This window comes from Tachysurus fulvidraco, chromosome 24 (genome assembly GCF_022655615.1).
Source record: "Tachysurus fulvidraco isolate hzauxx_2018 chromosome 24, HZAU_PFXX_2.0, whole genome shotgun sequence".
Taxonomy (NCBI): domain Eukaryota; kingdom Metazoa; phylum Chordata; class Actinopteri; order Siluriformes; family Bagridae; genus Tachysurus; species Tachysurus fulvidraco.
In genome coordinates, this window is record NC_062541.1 from 14,267,172 (window position 1) to 14,286,661 (window position 19,490).

Consider the following 19,490-nt stretch of genomic DNA (forward strand, 5'->3'; position numbering starts at 1 on the left):
ATTTCCACTCTTTCAACAGGGAAGTTATTCTTTTACAGCTAAAACACCTAGAACTAGCACATTAGCTGAAGAATATTTCTTATAATATGTTTTCTTTTCAGAACAGTTCAGCGTGTGTCAATATTTTCCTTAAAAAATCACACGAATACATTTTATAACCGAACAAAGCTAAAGATTTGGCTGACTACAATGCTGAACTCTTGCTTTAAAAAAAAAAAAATCCTTTAAGCTCCATCATATTACTGAGTTTTATTTTGGGTAAATAATTGAGTAAAGATTGGCCAACGTTCATGTCTGAAAACATGAAAAGCTTGGAAATAACTGGAAACTGTTTAACAAACACAGAGACTCCCTCTGATATGAACATATTCCTCTGAGATTAATCCTTCCTCTTTTCTTGCTGTTTCCTCTTTCTATTTTGAATGCAAATTTTTTTTAAAAAAATCCCATATTACTTGCAGGTGAGGTGAAAATTTGAATGTTTCAGCTGTAAATGATCACTTAAGCACTAAGAACAGAGAAGCTACAGGGGGAAAACGCAGCTCTGGTTCAGTAATGCGATCCACAGAGCGTGGAAATGACGGCAGTTCGAAAAGATGAGTTTGCTCAGGGGGAAGGACATATTTATACTTGTATAGTACAGAGTAATACAGCAATCGAAAGGCAAAACTGCTCTCTGCGTTTATGAAAATCTGTTAATGTATTAATCAGAAGGCAAATATGACACCATGATCCATCCTGCACACTATGCTACACTCCGTATTAACTGGAGTAAAGCTGGCTCAGCTGATGCTTTTTGCAAAACATACTTTACTCTGTATCGAGTGTCATTTATGGAAATGTCGAAAGGCCAAAATCAGTAGGACCATATTCGATAATAAAAAGATAGATTTTAGCCTAGAATACAAAACCGATAAGGTGTGAATTTATTTGCAGTCGTGTGTCCTATATTGGATGTGGTGGGTTTTTTTTAAAGGTAGATCTAAATAACTTTGACAAAGGTTTCATATCGGTGGTAAATGGCAACAGCTTCAGTCAGAAAGATTGATTTTCTGGCTGTGTTTCGCAAAAGAAAAACTGACATCTGTACACAAAGACCTGAGTCAGTTTGCTCAGTATGATGTCAGTACTCAGTAGTACAAATTCAGTATGATGCCAGCATTAGTGTGATGTGTCAAGAAGAACAGATGTGACAGTGCAGGAAAGTCTCTATGTAGTTCTGATAACCGATCATCTATTCTGATGGGCGTGGTCTCTTCCAGGATGACTCCGCCCACACCCACAGCACATGTCATAGCCTTAATGTTCACCAGATTCATCCAACACAACTGAAGACTTCTGGAAGATTTTGGACTCATCATTGAAACTCCTACTAACAAAATCCCTGGCGTTCCAGTGCATGGAGGATCTACGCAATGATACCTTTTCTATATCTTCTATCCATATCCTTATGGTAGATTTTCCTTTCATTCATTATCTTTCATATATCAAAGTCTAACAATACAGTAATATATATATATATACACACACACACACATATATATATATATATATATATATATATATATATATATATATATATATATATATATATATATTCTCATTCATTCATTTCCTACCGCTTATCCGAACTTCTCAGGTCACGGGGAGCCTGTGCCTATCTCAGGCGTCATCGGGCATCAAGGCAGGATACACCCTGGATGGAGTGCCAACCCATCGCAGGGCACACACACATATATATATATATTACTGTATTGTTAGACTTTGATATATGAAAGATAACGAATGAAAGGAAAATCTACAATAAGGATATAGATAGATAGATAGATAGATAGATAGATAGATAGATAGATAGATAGATAGATAGATAGATAGATAGATTTTTTCTCCTTGAGTCACCGCTTTGTTGTCTGCACACCACAATATTTTATAAAGGTTATTATTCTATAACTCATACCACTTGTGTATGGTGTGTTATTTCCAATAACTGAAAATCAGTACATTTGTGAAGTAAATGTTGAAATATTTCTTTTATATTTTAGTCTTTGTGTGTATTTTTCTTGCTCGTCAATTGTAATATTAAATTATAAACCGTGAAACTTGTCAGGCGAATACTTTAGTATCAGATTAGATGCAGATAAGTATCTATTATTTATTATTAATAAAGATAAATTGCAATAGTTATGTGTAGGTGTTTCTGTAATGGAGTCTGTACGTTGGCCAAAAAGTGCAAAACAAAATAACAATGAAGTTAAAATGACATAAAATTAGCTTGGAAGCAATATATCATAGAAATGGCATCTAAAAAAAACCCTACCTAATTTGACCACTATTTGGCCAGCAAATGATGTCAGAAACAGACATCTTGCCAGCATTTTTTCAACTGATGTGCCCACTGGGACGTTAAATAATTCAGGAGTCATTTAGCTGGGAAGCTCGTTTAGTAAATTGAGGCAGAGGACAATTAAAGCGTGCTCTGTGTAGATACTGGGATTTGCAGACAGCATCCTGTGGTCTGAGTCACACCGAGCTCTCAGAAGAAACACCATCTGACTCAGTCTACACCAAAATGGATGATTTCTGTGCATTTCTGCTCCATATATTTTAGACCATTTTGTGTTTCATCATGACTAGTCATTCATGAAATGGCCTCCATGTGGAAGTGGGGAGTTTCTGTCACAACACATATTTTAGACTGAGACATGACTTGGCTGTATTCATTGGCCATGCACCGTAGTGCTTGAAACACATAACGTCAATAGATAGAGATCTTTTTTGGATGTGGACTCTGTTAGCTGTGTGAAAGCATACAGTAGTTTTATATTGGGTCAAAGTGTGAAGATGGTATGAAATGGAAAAGATTGCCAGCTTGGAAATCCTGAAACTGTGTTTGAATTGCCCTCACATTCTGTTTCATTTCTTCCTCCATATCCTTTTCTTTTCCCCCTCTCAATTCAAGGACTCTTCGTCTGATATATATTGCTGACAGTGTGTGAGTGGCTGAGCTCTTCTAAGGACCTGAAGGCCTCTGTGGGGCCCAAGGCTCATATCTCTCCTCCCGCCCACCCACCAGTCCCCTGCAGGAGCCAAAATTTATGGTGATGCAAAAAGTCGACACCACCAGATGGATGTCTCTGACCACCGTCTTCCAACTGCAGTGCACACCACAGGACAAAAAGCCTCAGGGAGGTCTGTGTTCAAATCGTAACCTCACTTGAGGGAATTGCTGTTACTGTCTGTCATTAAGGCAATTGTGGGCAATGAAGCTTGATGAGTGTGTGTGGAGGAGTTTGCTGGTGGATGGGTGGATGGCAGAGAGCAAAACTGAAGACAAAATGTGTGTAGTGCTTGCCATCTCCTCTCCAGAGGGTCGTTTATGTTTTTATTCCAATACCCTACCATGCAGATACATTAGTGCCCTACCTCCTCATTTGGGCCATCACTGAGTCTCAGAGCTTTCATTCAGTAACGAAAAAGACACACACAGGACACACCGGTAATGTTGCAGCTGGGTGAAAATGCTCAAATGTATCAGAAAGCCAAAATGACCAGTTGTGATATTTTACTCTTCCTCTTTTCCCCAGAGATTACAACATTGGATTGAAATGGAAGTGCAAATGGATCACACCGTCGAATCATAAAGCACGATTGGAATAAAGCATAACAGATTTGGCTGACGTGGTATGTGTGCATTATTCACCCCTCAAAGCACTGCCCTTATCAGCAGGCTTCATAATGAAATCTGCAGTCAAGCGCTTCCAATTTATTCCTCAGCATTCTTTTGTAGAAGGACATTTATTCAGCTCTACCCAGATACATGCAAAGATGTGTTGACCATGACAGTATGTATGCATGTGAACTCGCATTAGCTATTAGCAGCATATGTTCTAACAGCAATTTAGGGTGAAATATTCTACACGCTGAAATGATTTAGGGAATTGGCATCGGGTTCCTCATGGTTTCCTGTTAAGTGACGAGTGCGGTCCACTTTCATTACAAAGCGTCTGTATTGCAATAGCTGCATACTGAGTGCTTAATGTGGCATGCTGCCCGACCCAGTGCTTCGGCTGAAATGCTGAACATGTAGCCTTGCCTCATGCGCCCTCCTATTTCACTATCAGCAACAATACTAAAACAGCAAGGCCAGCTTGTCATAGTTGACTTATGGAAGAGAACACAAAACCCAAAAGCTCAGCTCTGGCTTACTAAAGGAATAAGGCTGTTGAACATAGTACTAAAGCAGGTGAAATATCAGCAGGTGATTGCAGTTTTTCTGATCAAGAGCCATTATGACCGCCTTTAAATCCTGTAGCACACTTTACACAGAGATTGCTAGGAGTACATGGGAGTGAGAGGAGAAAATGGAGCTTTCTACAGCGATCAGACAGGAGGACGCTGTTTTCCTCTGCTTACTCATCAACCTGCTCTTAACAAATTACCATCGGCCCAATATATGGAATCATCAAGCGTGTCCGCAATGCCGAGGCGAGGTTTTAATACAGGCTCTACATGCATGTTTCTTTGTTGTTGTTGTTTTGGAGAAAAACCAGTGACTTCTAGATGGATAATCCGTAAAATCTATGCCAGCAGCACTAATTGTGGACCTGTAGGGGTTCGACCACACCACACCACATACAGTACACCAATGATGCCAGGGTATGTTTAGGTGTAATTTTTTATTCTGTGGAATAAATAATGGTTTAACAGCAGCAGGGATGATCATCAAAAGGCACCATGGTTTTCATAGAAGGAGCTCAAGGCAGAGAAACTGCTGGAAGCAAAAGGCTGACCTGTACTACTGCATATCAGATTGAAGCTTTCTGAATGAAACAAAGACAAATGTTGATGTTGAGACCTACCCATTTAAAGGGCCCAATTTCTGAAGGAACACTGTATGTGTTCCATGCTTGGATGATCTCCAGTCAGTTTTAATTTGCATCTTGACTGAGAATTGGCCTTGTTTCAGAGAATGGTGGCACAGTACGCTTGAGATACTGTACAACCATCTGTCAAGCGAAAAAGAAGCCGCATACATGCATTTAGAATGAAAAATCCTAAGGCTTTATTATAACTAGCCAACTTGCACAGCAGGGGGTGGATGCTGTGATTTCCACATTTGAATATTTTTCTCCTGCTTTTTGTTCCATTTCCTTTTTATTACTCCTCCCTTGAAATTGCAAAAAAAAAATGTTTGTTTTTAATGACTGACAAAAAACTGCCTAAAAATAAGCAAATTTGTGTGCACCATTTGCCGTGCCCCGCTCTAATTATTTAATCTGACAAATGTATCTCAAAAAAAAAAAGAAAAAAGAAATTACAATGCATACGCAACCAAAACACAACTCCTCACTAATGATGCAGCACAAGCTTCTAACCGTTCCCTGTGTGCAGATTAATATGCAGATATAAAGGCATGCTGTAAATTCCCACACCCAGGAAAGCTGTTGGAAATGATTTTGAATTTTAATGAGCAGTATTCCCCTAACCTGATGTGGGAGAATATTTCAACAGGGCTTGACTGAGCCATAGAATCAATATGCATCTGAAAGCAGGGGCTCAGGTACGACCGTTTGCAGGAACCGGCTCTCTGACTTCCTCCTGTGCAAAACAGCACATGATGGCTCCCTCATCTCAGACAAAGCCAGGTAAGGTAAAGCCTGTTGTGCAGAACAACCTAAAGACCTGCTTCAGTGAAGTGTCTAAACAGATGCCCTCTCCACAGCTTTGCTTGTGTTCTCATTGAGCTCAGCAGGACGTCTACCTCTTGCCATCAGGATGCACCTCTAGTACAGAGACAAGGACAGATACACCACTATTGCTGTCTACATTTTAGCTTCTATGCTGTTTTGTATAATATACAAAACGTGTGTTAATATACTAGAAATTATGACATGGAGAAAAATCCCTGAAACAGCGTTTCTTTCTTCTGCCAAGCAGGGAAGGGATGGGACCAACTCCTTGATCCCTGCTGCTAGATGACCACTGTGATGTTCTATCAACTCTTTTTACAGCAGTGCACTTTTCCACAAAAAGGCCGATCCATCAGTGGAACTATTGATTTTTAATCGTTCTCCATTGTTGTACAGAATATAATGCTACCAACTGTGGTAATAGCAAAGCACTTTAGAACATGGTGTGAAATTTCACAGTAACTGCCCCTGATTTTCAGGCTTGTCCAGATCAATGCAGGCAACCGAATGAACCCGAATGTGGTAGAAGTGGTGACATGTGCCGGCCTCTCCAAAGTGCATTGGATTTATTTATTCATTTTTTTTAGTAATCCTGCTTCCGGCTCTGTTTTGCCTCTATCAAAAGTGAATGATGAGTTTAGAGTGTGGAGTGTTGCATCTGGAGAGCAGCAGGCTAACCACAATACCGCTGAAGCTCAGCATCCATTAAGGTAGATGCCCAACTGTGCTGTATCTGCAGGGCTGGAGATTACGATATGCAGAGGCAGCAGGGGTATGCAGATCACTTTTAAAGGCTGGAATCTTTTTTGACAGTTTGACTTAGAAAGTCAAATAAGGCAGTGATCTGTTTCAGAGGCCTCCATCTGCTGCTGCTGAAATGGTGCTTCAGGAAGAAATGTGTTTCCCATTTTAGAGAACCTGCATGTATTTGTAGGCTTAGGTACACACCCAAACTCGCTCTCACTCGTCCTCTGCCTTGCCTCCTATCCGTTATCTCAGAGGAGCGCCTGTTCAAATCCACAGGTGACACTGATAGCCTGGTGTGGCATGGCATGGTGTGATGTGATGTGATGTGGTGTGCTGCGCTTGGGTAAGCCCATCTCCTCACAAGCCTAACCTGTGATGTGATAGTTAGCTGCAATGTTTCCTGGCCCAACAAAGAGCCTATTATCTGGCTGATAGCTCCTGTCCTGTCATTTCCTCTGCAAATGTCAAACGTTGAGGGAGTGACAAAAAGGCTGACGGCTGTGCAGGGACCTGAATTGGAACACTGCGAGTAGACACACAACAGTTTGCTCTGCGTCTCTCTTCTAAAAGTGTTGAACTCAGGGTTCAGAACATTCCCAGATAATATTGAAGATATGTGTTTCTTTAATACATAAAAATAAACGTAAGCAGAGGCATTGGTTTGAGAGGAATGAAACGCTTCCCAATTTGATTTTATTGGAAAATAATCAACATTTACATCATTTCATATCAGGCTACATCACACCACTGTAACGGCATGCCTGGACATGTTTTCTAGATTATACAACTTATTACATTTTTAAATAAACTCACTGGAAACTCACTCATGCCTCAATCTTACCTCCAGGCCAAGCGCTAATCCAGCAGGATTGCAAAAACAAGGTCCCTGTTACAACAGATATGTTTGACAGCCACCCCGGTCATCAAAATTTAATCTTTCCACAGCATTCTGTCCACCGAAGCCAAGCTCTTTCGTGACAGTGTGTGCAAACACAGAGCTGAAGAGGTGCAATTACTGATGTGTACATTACTCCGCCTGATATGGATTAGCCCAACATGGCATAGCGGGGGGAAAAAACAGGTCAGTGGGCTGTGATAAGACAATCAACATACTGTGAGTGTCAGAAAGTCAAGCAGGTTTCGTAATATTGTAATTAAGTCATCGCACCAGGGGTTCATCATTACACTGTGTCATTATACAGAGCTCTCCTCTTATGTCCAGGTCAAGCCTTGTCTACAATGTCTACATGTACACCGAAGGACATATGAAGAGGAATTCATGAAATAGCAAGTGTTCTTGCTCTTTGTGTTGTTCTTTTGGCTTCACTGAGCACAAGCTTCGAAACCTCTGGTGTTGTTTGGCAAACACACTACAATGCATCATGGGAGGAGAAGTGTTTAGAGCCATCGTAGGTAGGTAGGTAGGTAGGTAGGTAGGTAGATAGATAGATAGATAGATAGATAGATAGATAGATAGATAGATAGATAGATAGATAGATAGATAGATAGATAGATAGATAGATACATACATACATACATACATACATACACACACATACACACACACACACACACACACACACACACACACACACACACACACACACACACACATACATACATACATACATACATACATACATACATACAAACATACAAACATACATACATACATACATACATACATACACACATACACACATACATACATACATACATACATACATACATACATACATACACACACACACACATACATACATACGTACATACGTACATACATACATACATACATACATACATACATACATACATACTTATTTTATTGATCCCAGAAGAAATTCAAGTAATGTCCCTGATGCCACCACCAACCACATCTGGAATATCCCAGCTTTCAGTTTGTTGGAAAGCTGAGATATGAAGTCACTGCATCAAGTCATGAAGTCACTGCACTTACTGACTAGAGCACAAATGGTGTCAGCCATGTTGTGTATTCATATTAGCATAGTGTATTCTCAATCTCACACACACATACACACACAGCTCCTTTTCATGGCTGGGAGGGGGTTATGGAGAGATAGTGGGGAGGAAATTGGTTTGTATCTCCAGCTGTTACATGAATAGAGATTTATGTATGAAATAGAAATAATAGAATTCTGCACATACATGGGAAGAAATGTGCAATACATGATTGGTTGTGTGAATTATAAAGGCAACATAGGTTATTATATATAACTCGTATTATAAAAAGCTCCTGCTTACACAATTGCACTAACATTTATGGCGTTGGGCAGACGCCCTTATCCAGAGCCACACACATTTTTATCTCATTTTATACAATTGAGTGTTAAGGGCTTTGTTCAGGGGCTCAGTAGTGGCATCTTGGCAGCCCTGGGATTAAAACTCACAGCCTTCTGATTTGTAATCCAAAATCTTAACCACTAACCTGCCACCTATGATTATAAACACACCCAGATGAGGATGGATAACTTCTCAATCTGGTTCCTCAAGGTTTTTATTCCTCGTGTCATCTCAGGGAGCTTCGCCTGACCGACTTCACCTCTGGCAGGTTCATTAGGAATAAATATACATATAAATTCTACATTTTTTGCTTTTTTTTTAAATTTAAGTTATTACACTCCTGTAAAATTAATTGACAGTGTCTACGGTTGAAAGAGCTATACAAAATTGAGGAATTTAGCATGAGAAAAATTTAATTGAGGAATGTAGCATAGATTATCACAGAGAGAGAAGCAAATGGAATGGAATGGTGTTAATGGAAGCTACAACTATTACATATTATATTTGCATATATAACTAATAATATTTATAATAGCGACAACTCTCACTGGCACGTAATGTAACACTGACATGAACATTATCGATGTAACATCATGTGCTGTTGTCTTATTATTCATTGATTCATTCATTGACTCATTTAATCATTCATTCATTCAATAGCAGTAACCTCGAATATGAATATGAATATAAAACATCACATACTTATGAATTTGATAAAACGTTCCACAGATGTTTTATGTTGATGTATAGTTTTTATTTATTCTTTTTTTTAGTTATTTATCTGTAATCCCAGACATTTGACTATGAGACCATGAGAAGATTATCACCAGAACATGGGACACGATTGCAGTCCCTCTGGCTACACTCCAAGAACGTGTGTTTCACAGACAACAGACGAGTAATCCGATAACACGCCAGAATAAACTATTTTCCTGATGAATAAAAGGAATAAAGCAGCGATGGTTAAGTATTCATGAGCTGCCTGAATTCTGCACGTGTGTTAAGTGCGTACATGATCGTAAAGATGGCACTCGTCCAGAACCATAGGTACTGCTGTTGTGAGAGTGAGGTGAAAAGAACAGGATGAATGAATATATTACAAGTAAAACAACTGACAAAGTATTCCTTTAAAAGCCCTAGTTTTGAATCATTTTTTTACCGAATCATTTGTTATTACTCAATGATTTATTCTTTCAGAGTTAAAAATGTACATTTCTGTATCAGTGTCCAGCTGTTCAGTAAGTTCAGTAAGTGTGTCATAATGTCATAATGATCTGGTTCAGGAAGTCAGGAAGGTCCTTATATAACACCCAGCAAAATGTATTTGCTTTCTCTACAGCTTCACTTTAATAGTGCATTAAATCAAATGCTTGATTACTGAAACTGCAAACAAAAGGAAATGAACAGGTGAAATTCTGCTATGCTGCAGTATGACAGAGCTCCGTATTGTAAAACTATACGTTGTTCTATAATCCATATTCTTCACTTCACTTCAAATGCTTCTTACCTGTCAGCTAGACTCCGAAGTAAAGATATAAATAATAAAGGGTAAACAAATGTAGTAACATGTCAATACTGTCTTATCAGCTTGTCATCCTGATGCGTGTGCAATTATTTCAGTCCCTCAGGCACTGAAACAAGATGGAAGCAAAAGAAAAAAAAAACTCGACACGGCAACGTCACAGTGGATCTCTCACTTGTAGGCAACTCGTGTGGTTACTAAAGAGCAGACTTTCGCAGGGCAATGTAGTGATCCTTTCTATTGGGGTAAGGGTCATGTGGTGCAGTGCAGGAACAGTCCACAGAGAGTCTCTGGTTGAGCCAGGAATCGTGACGGAGTTACAGTGTGGTGTCAGTAGTCTGTCAAACCCACTCAGAGCTTTCACACACACACTCTGGTAAGCCCTGACGTAGCTCAGCAAAATTGCTCTGAGACCACCAGCACTCATTTAGCCAGAAATCCAGAAGGGCCTCTTCAATTCAATGGATTTAATAGGGCTGTTGCCCCTAAATTTCACTTTCTCATGTGCTCTCCAGTCAAAATGGGTTTTAAAGTTAGACTCAATACAATGTAAGGTTCCCACTGTGTAAGGTTTCATATTGAAATTGAAACTGTCACAACACTTGATGGCGCTATTGTCTTTCATCTCATAATGATATAGGTCTGGCTTCATCTGCTCTTGTTTCAGATAGTCCTTGTGCCCAGGGTTCCTTCAGTAGGTCAGGATCGCACAGTTACTTACTTACTGCAGATGAACCAATATCTTGGCACTGGGTTCATACTATCAACAGTACAGACTTTTGTACCTTTAATGGTAGAAGAGTGGTCCTTATGGTCCAGTTATGTACTTTATCAAATGTACACCACATTCACACTACCATGCAAAAAAATAAAACTTTAAAGGTACAAAACGTGTGTGTGTGTGAGAGAGAGAGAGAGAGAGAGAGAGAGAGAGAATCAAAGGAATAAGCTGTGACATTTTTTACCTTGCATGTAATTCAAATTTGGATTCAAGGATTCAAGATAAACAGACAAAAGAATACACCTGTTATACCAGGCTTCAATTTAAATGCCATAGAGTTTGAAAAACCCATAATCCACCACACTGATTTAGAAGCGTGCGTCTATGATGACTCTCCATAATTGCTCTCTCCTCTACACAGACATACAGACTCAGCAGGAACAGTCTCTTAATCATATTTCAAGTGCTGTCAGAACACAGCTTGGGGTAAATAACATGCATCTAGGGCACCCGTCTTCACCCCGTCATCTAACCTGCTGGTAACCAAAAGAGCTTCAGCTCACAGAAAGCTGCCTAAAACAACAGCTCCTTTATATTAGGGTTAGCAGAGCTCCAAAATAATATGCACCACATTTTATTCTATTCAGTGCCACTTTCAATGCAGAGGAACATCATTCATTCTCTCCCAGGAGGAAACACCACTACTCTGCAGCTTGTTGGCTGTTAAATAGCTGCAGTGCTCTGAAGGTGGATACTGCAGAGCCATCTGCTGTTCAGCCTGAAATATAACAGCAAACTGATCTACACCCTTCTGGTATCAGAACACTGGTAATCCGTTAAACTAATTTATTCATATTAATATATTAGCCAATGGAGTGTAGGCAAAAAAACAAAGATTTATGCACCAAAACTTCCCCGTTTGCTTTCAAAACTCAGGAAAGAATAGGAAAACCATGCAAAGAACTGGAAGCTTGAATAGTCTTAACTGACATCTCACTACATATTTATTAGGACTTCACTAAAAAGGGCATGAGATTAGACACCTACAGTTTTCCATGGAAACCTATGTAGTATTGGTGCATGTTCTTCTGCTTCACATGAACTACACAAATCACTTTTCCCTTCATTAACCTAGAAGATTAATCTATGCCTGTGTTACACTTCAGAATTATAGAATACAGAAGCAATTGGTTACACTTATTTGCCCCATACCAGTTTGTCTTAATGCCAACTTAAAGATCTGTGATTAAGGTCACTTTATAGCAGCAATCATTAATAGCATGAAAAACTCAAGACAAAAAAAAGTGATGTCTTAAATGTGCACTTTATTGGAATTGAATTAGTCAGTGTACAGGTTGGCCCCACCAAGTGTCTGGCACCACCATGCTCCATACAGCTTTTGTTTGCCCAAGGGGAATGAACCTTTATACATTTAAGAATAAAGGTAAAGCTTTGTATTTCCATTTTGTAACACAAAGAAAACAAAAGGACCAAGATTAAGGCTGAAAGTACAAAAACCCAGACATTGTTTTCTGTTACATAATTTACATACAAGCAATACTACAATGTTAAAGTATGCTCCCGATCATTGGGCAGCCTTCATAGAGGCAAATAAGTTTCTGAACAATGCATTTAACAAACATTTGGAATGACTAAAGGAACCAAAAAAACAAAACAAAAAAAAAAGAAAGAAATTCTTTGAGTCCTCAGATGCATTGTAGAACTTCGGGGATGCTTATTTGCCAAAAAAACATTGCTGTCACCTTCACCGTTCCAGTTTTTAGATCCTGAGTCAAGCGCCAAAAATAACAAAAGCCATGCCAATGTTGTCGTTTCAGGTATTTCTCTGCGCAGATTGAGTCGGCGTGAAGTGGTAACAGTCTGTTTAGAAGCATTTGCGGTGGACGATGGAGGGCCCAGACTCATCGTACTCCTGCTTGCTGATCCACATCTGCTGGAAGGTGGACAGGGAGGCCAGGATGGAGCCTCCAATCCAGACAGAGTATTTACGCTCAGGTGGGGCAATGATCTACAAAAGACAAGATCAACATTAGTCACAACGCCTTTACTGTGCCTTTCATTCAGCCACCTTGTACCAAGCCACAATCGGTAAACCAATCTCACCTTAATTTTCATTGTGCTAGGGGCCAGGGATGTGATTTCCTTCTGCATCCTGTCTGCAATGCCAGGGTACATGGTGGTACCACCAGACAGAACAGTGTTGGCATACAGATCCTTACGGATATCCACATCGCACTTCATGATGGAGTTGAAGGTGGTCTCATGGATGCCGCAGGACTCCATACCTGAGGAACAAGACAGTATTAGATAATGTCCCGAGGAGAATCAATCATGCAACTGTACAAGTACACTAGAATTCAAAATCTGTAGTAGGTTCTTACCCAGGAAAGATGGCTGGAAGAGAGCCTCGGGACACCTGAACCTCTCATTGCCAATGGTGATGACCTGTCCGTCAGGCAGCTCATAGCTCTTCTCCAGAGAGGAGGAAGAGGCAGCAGTGCCCATCTCCTGCTCGAAGTCAAGGGCAACGTAGCAGAGCTTCTCCTTGATGTCACGGACAATTTCCCTCTCAGCTGTGGTAGTGAAGCTGTAGCCTCTCTCGGTCAGGATCTTCATGAGGTAGTCAGTCAGGTCACGGCCAGCCAAATCCAGACGGAGGATGGCATGGGGCAGAGCATAACCTTCATAGATGGGCACAGTGTGGGTCACACCATCACCAGAGTCCATCACAATACCAGTGGTACGACCAGAGGCATACAGGGACAGCACAGCCTGGATGGCAACGTACATGGCTGGGGTGTTGAAGGTCTCGAACATGATCTGCAATCAGAAAGTGAAGGTTTAACCCATGACTACTTTAAGGATTCACTACAGGCCATGCAGTTAGAGAAACACGTAAAATGTAAGGAGAGGCACACGTGTAAACAAGGACTGAACACAAGTGCAGAAAGACCAGGCAGGGAAAGAAATAACCTGCTGGTTCCAACAGATGAGAAACTCAGGAGTTCAGAAGAGATGAAGCCTGGAGAAAGTGAAGGAATGTATAGGATGAACTTAAGAGGGAAAAATAGGTTTATAAAAAGATCAGCCAAAGAGCAGAAGCTCTTCAACTTTAAATACATCAAACTAACCTGAGTCATCTTTTCCCTGTTGGCTTTAGGGTTCAGGGGAGCCTCGGTAAGCAGGACGGGGTGCTCCTCAGGGGCAACACGCAGCTCGTTGTAGAAGGTGTGATGCCAGATCTTCTCCATATCATCCCAGTTGGTGACAATACCGTGCTCAATGGGGTACTTCAGGGTCAGGATACCTCTTTTGCTCTGAGCCTCATCACCAACATAGCTGTCCTTCTGTCCCATACCAACCATCACACCCTGTAAAAAGCAAAACCACATTAATTAGATTTTTGCAATTTTTTGCAATACAATTCACATGGCAAACCAAATAAAGAAAAAAAACACCATACCTGGTGTCTTGGGCGACCAACAATGGATGGGAAGACAGCACGGGGAGCATCATCTCCAGCGAATCCAGCCTTGCACATACCGGATCCGTTGTCAACAACCAGTGCGGCAATTTCATCATCCATGGCTGAACTGAAAGGATTGAAAACAAATTAATCGACTATAGCAAACCAGCAGGGCTTCCAGTAAACACGTGATCACCCTGCCTCACATCCTATTTCCTGTCAGTCCTGCATTTTGTTCTATGACCACTAGAGGGAGCTAAAGCGGAACAATGCGCGCCAGACAAAGGAAGTACCTCCACTTGCTCGCTATTACCATAAAAGGCAATGGTTTGAGCCGCTTTGCAACTGCCGGAGGTATGGCGTTTAGCCAGAGGAAGAAAGGTTCAATAAAAGGAACGGACTACGAAGTTCATGTCCATGGCCACTCCCTGAATAAAGTCACATCACATCCTCAATGCCGCTTTAACGAATATATCGGTTCTAGTAACGATACTGCGTCACGACTCTGCAGCCAGTCGTGACGTTGTGGTTTAACTGCCTTTCAAATCCACGGTTAAATTTCAAACCTGCCTTTTAAAATGAATAAATAAATAAAAGCTGCACTTAGAGGCTCGCGCACACCCAAGCCGTTATGTGCGAACAGACGGTTAGAAACCGGGCCACACCTTGAAGTCAGCCAACCGTCGGCTTTGTGAAATGAATCTTCACCAGACAAGGTATTAACTTCAATACCGGTACGGCTGAAACAAAGGTCTACCGAATAAAAATCAAGTTTATGCCCAATTGAGGCACCAACCGCCTTCGTTACTGCGGTGACGTTTGTGCGTTAACGTGTGAAGGACAACCGGCTGTGTAGTGAAGGAAGCTAGCATGCTAGTTAGCTAAAGGGTAACGTTAACCAACTAGGTCACACCCTACTGCGGAGAAGACATAAAGAACTTCCCGAGCCGGGAAGACGATAAAAGTATATAGAATGACAAGCTATACATATAAAATCAGACGAAGACTAAAATTTTTAATAAGGAATAAGGATTTTTGGACAAGTTTAACAAGCACGCGCACACAACCGTTTAATAGCTCGTGTACCTAAATTAGAAGGTTGTAGGAAAAATGACTGGTCTTATAAAAAAAAAAAAAAAAAAACACCGTAGAGTTTTACTGCAAATATTACAGGAATATTTAAGAAAGAAAAAAAAACACTTGATTTGTAATCTTTTAGGATTTTACATTTCAAGAAAATAGAAAATTTCATTTAAAATAAATTGCATGGATCATTAAGAAATTAATGCTACTAGTATTAATTAATAGCAATAGTACAAAAAGAGAAACCTTACCTTGAGGTTTGGGGGTTTGTCGGCTTAAGAAAAAATAGTTTGGGCAGATGATATTCCGCACTAGCTGCGAGTGGAGGAGCTCAAAGTGAAGTGGGAGTGCTGGGCGCGCGTTTTTATACCGCTGCTCATGCCCGGCTCTAGCCATAAAAGGTAAACTTTCGGATCTCGGCAATCTGATTGGTCCAGCGTCACACACCCGGCCGGCTGTCGCGTGCACATTGCTACACTGGCTTCTTGCAACTTGAGAGTGAAAAGAAGGGGAAGCTAGGTTTGTAGAGGAAAAGAGGCCTGGTTAACCCACAATGAAATCTATACAGATTTTTGTTTTGCGAAATATCTGTGTTTTAACACATTCTTTGCATTTTTTGTTGATTGTATACAAACAGCACGGTTTCTTGTGTCTTTTTTCATTCACACAAACCAACTAAGCTTTTAGCAATGGTTAACAGAATACCAGCTAAAGGGTTTCCTCATGTGTTTACATTCAAACTAAAGCAGTGGATTAACAAGCTATTTATCCTTGCTATAGAATATTATTCAACTTGTGCAACAAGGTAGTGTGATTACAATAAATCAGAGATAAAAATGCTACTCTATAGTGCCAGTTGCTAATCAGGATGGCTGGATGAATAGCCTAGCTGCTACAGAGAGAAGCTGTGTATTGTCTTTGGCCTCTGTATGGGAACCTTGAGTGAGACCTTCAAATGCTTACAAATGAGAAAACTAATGACTTGTCTTTGAATTCAGTAACCTTGCACAATAAATCTTGTTACATGACTCACTGTTGTGTGACAACAGGTGAGTTAATATGGAGTGCAAAGGCATGGCATTCATTTTATGGCTTTATATTGGCCCATCCCTTTTAGCCTGAATCTGCTGACATCCCAGGCTTGATTGCTTTAATATCCTCTGGTTAGAACATGTTGAGGTCGGGCTTCTCTTATCATTTGCATCTTGATCGTCTTTTCAAGTCGTCGTATTTTAAGGGGACAAGGTCCACACCTACCTTACACATTATAGCAATATATTCAGTCTATCTAGATGCCTACTAGGCTTCCTATCCACCAATTTCTGACATGCATGTGACTTTTAATATGTAATCAACGAGTAATGTTTTTGCACACAAGTCCAGACATTTGTAAATGGTGGGAAACTGGGGCGTGTCAGGCGATGTACATGGACATCATTTGAGACTGAGGCTTGAACAATTCAGTCCTTTAGTATATACATGTACATGCACTGAAAAAACTTTGGCAGACCTCCCCCACAAAGAATCCTACAAGTCCATCCCCCTTTCACACGAAGTAGCTTACAAGTCATGATTTACTATTACATAATCCTTATTTTTTCATTGTAGTGGTTTTTAACAGTGAGATGGAATGTTTACATTTCGTATTTTACATTTCTTTGAGTTTCAAACTGATTTTTCCAAGCAAATATATCTGGGGTTGTGTTTCAGCAGCCATGCAGCTCCATTGAGGACCACCACCCTTTTGAACTGATCAATATTGAGCCATTTCCCACTTCCTATAAACATTGTGATTTTTTTGTTTCAAAGAATATCCAGCTGTTTTTAGAATTACAAGCTTGTTGTGTCAATGTCGATATTCTTGAAAATGCTCTTTTGCAGTATTGCTTTGGAGGCATTTATCAGAATCAGAATCAGCTTTATTGCCAGGCTGAATCTGATTCTGATAAATGCCTCCAAAGCAGTATTGCAAAAGAGCATATTCTAGAATATCGACATTGAAACAACAAGCTTGTAATTCTAAAAACAGCTGGATATTCTTCGAAACATAAATCTATAAATATCAGTTGGTATTGTCTGTGTCTGTGCACATCAGAGGCCGTAGTCCACAAAACTATAAAGAGTCCTGTGTCCTATTGTTATAATCACATAAAGTAGCCTATCCTTCTGCATTAGCATTTGTAAAGATTACACAGAAGCACACTTCACCCTACCCCCTTTCTCTTGGAATGCTCTTCTTACACGCCCTCTTAGCATCCCAGGCTCTCAGTGACTTCCCCAGTGATGGTAAATGGAGCATTGATTGGCATTGCTGCTGTGATACATTGATTTTTGAAACACTTAAATGTGCATCTCAACTGACTACATACAGCCTGTGAATTAAGTCAGGAACAAGGAAGTCGCATTTTACTTTACCAGCTGGCCTCTTAGTCTGCAGATTGGATTAGACACCAATTTATGGCATAGATGGACTCGTATACTTTTCCACCATATACACACCCCTTAAAGAGATTTTTTCACTGACATGATTAAGTAGAATAATGTTTCTGATCTATGGTATATCCATAATCATAACCAAGTTACACAGGATGTTAGTTAGATGGAACGCTATGATTTCTTACAGAACATGCCTTATTTTATTCACATATAATATTTAACACAATATGTAATGTAAACGTATAATTACGCATACCATCAAACTGTTCAGCAGCCCTGTGAATAGGATATAATAATGAACAAATTTTTTTTTTTTTTAAAAGGAAAAACCCAACTTCCTCATTTCCCTTCTTCTGTACATCAATACTGGCTCTGTCTTCTGTTTCGACATATCACTTCTTCACTTCCTCTTCTAAGTGATAACCGTAAGGGTACCAAAGTTGCCTCTTATGGCTGCAAAGGATTTACAAGGTGTTGAGAGTCTCATGTCACCACGCCATGAGTATGACCAGATTGGCGTTCTCACTTAGACTCTGGCATGCTGGTGCTTCCGAATTTTGACTTGTCACACACTGTGATTTATTTTAGGGCCACATGGTGCCATTTTCCTGTTATTTTTAGAGGGCCACTGTGCCCACTGCATGTGTGCATGGGCTTTCGCTCCAGTGCTGACATATCAATAGATATCAGTGTCTTATTAACATCCTGCTAAGATGCCCACAAGCTGGGGAGCATAGTCATTGCTATGGTAATATTTCGGAAATACAAAACACTTAACTATAGATACATGAGCAGGATGATTGTTCCGATTCCAGGAATGATGAGTTTATGAGGGTCAGCTAGTGTAATGTACTTCAACGTGTCAATAACTTTATAGATATAATCAACAATTTAGTTTCCATCAATGTATTGTTTTCAATCATAAAAATGATCTTACTCAGCTTTCTTTCATAATCTGTCTACTGGTGAGGGGAAGGCCCATTGGGTGATGGCCTTATATGTTCTGGCCTGATATTTTATCTTTTATGAATAGGTAGATTAACATCTCAGGAAGTATTTTCTTACCCTGTGCAATGGCATTAATATGTTTGCTGGTATATGCTTGCCAAACCATAATGTGGTTTTAACATTTTTGAAGGAACCATTGAGACTTTCACTAAGAGCTGTCCAGCAAATGTTATAGTTCACTGTGCAATTAGTCTAACAATGCTTCACCCTTATAGCCGTTTAACAACATCACAACAACAATTACAACAATACTAAGGATAATATAATCATCACTCATTGTCATCACAAAGCTTCTTGTATGTTAACTGCAAGCCCTGGATTTTATCGATGATGTCACTGTGAGGTGTGGACATGCTCAATACTTCTCTCTTATGACTAAGTCCTGCTCTGTTGCTGCATACCAAGGCCAGCTTCCAACAATAAATATCTGGCAGAGAACTCTATTTGGGTTATGTGCACATATCATCCGTATCTCCGTTTGAAACACCTTTGTTT

At 40.1% G+C, this 19,490-nt stretch overlaps 1 protein-coding gene across 1 annotated transcript; it reads right to left on the minus strand.

Annotated features, from left to right (window-relative positions):
- Positions 1 to 12,286: 12,286 nt before the first annotated feature.
- actb2 (actin, beta 2) lies at positions 12,287 to 15,956 on the minus strand. Its single transcript, XM_027148463.2, has 6 exons — positions 15,803 to 15,956; positions 14,466 to 14,595; positions 14,134 to 14,373; positions 13,384 to 13,822; positions 13,106 to 13,287; positions 12,287 to 13,010 (listed from the first exon to the last, which is right to left on the minus strand). The coding sequence occupies exons 2-6, from the start codon at positions 14,586 to 14,588 to the stop codon at positions 12,867 to 12,869; spliced, it is 1,128 nt and encodes a 375-aa protein (XP_027004264.1). The 5' UTR covers positions 14,589 to 14,595; positions 15,803 to 15,956; the 3' UTR covers positions 12,287 to 12,866.
- Between the last annotated feature and the right edge of the window lie 3,534 nt (positions 15,957 to 19,490).

Coding starts and splice junctions, on each gene's coding strand:
- actb2 (XM_027148463.2), bottom strand. CDS start 14,588: ATGGATGATGAAATTGCCGCACTGGTTGTTGACAACGGATCCGGTATG. Junction 14,374..14,465: donor TTGGTCGCCCAAGACACCAG/GTATGGTGTTTT, acceptor TGCTTTTTACAG/GGTGTGATGGTTGGTATGGG. Junction 13,011..13,105: donor CTAGCACAATGAAAATTAAG/GTGAGATTGGTT, acceptor TGTCTTTTGTAG/ATCATTGCCCCACCTGAGCG.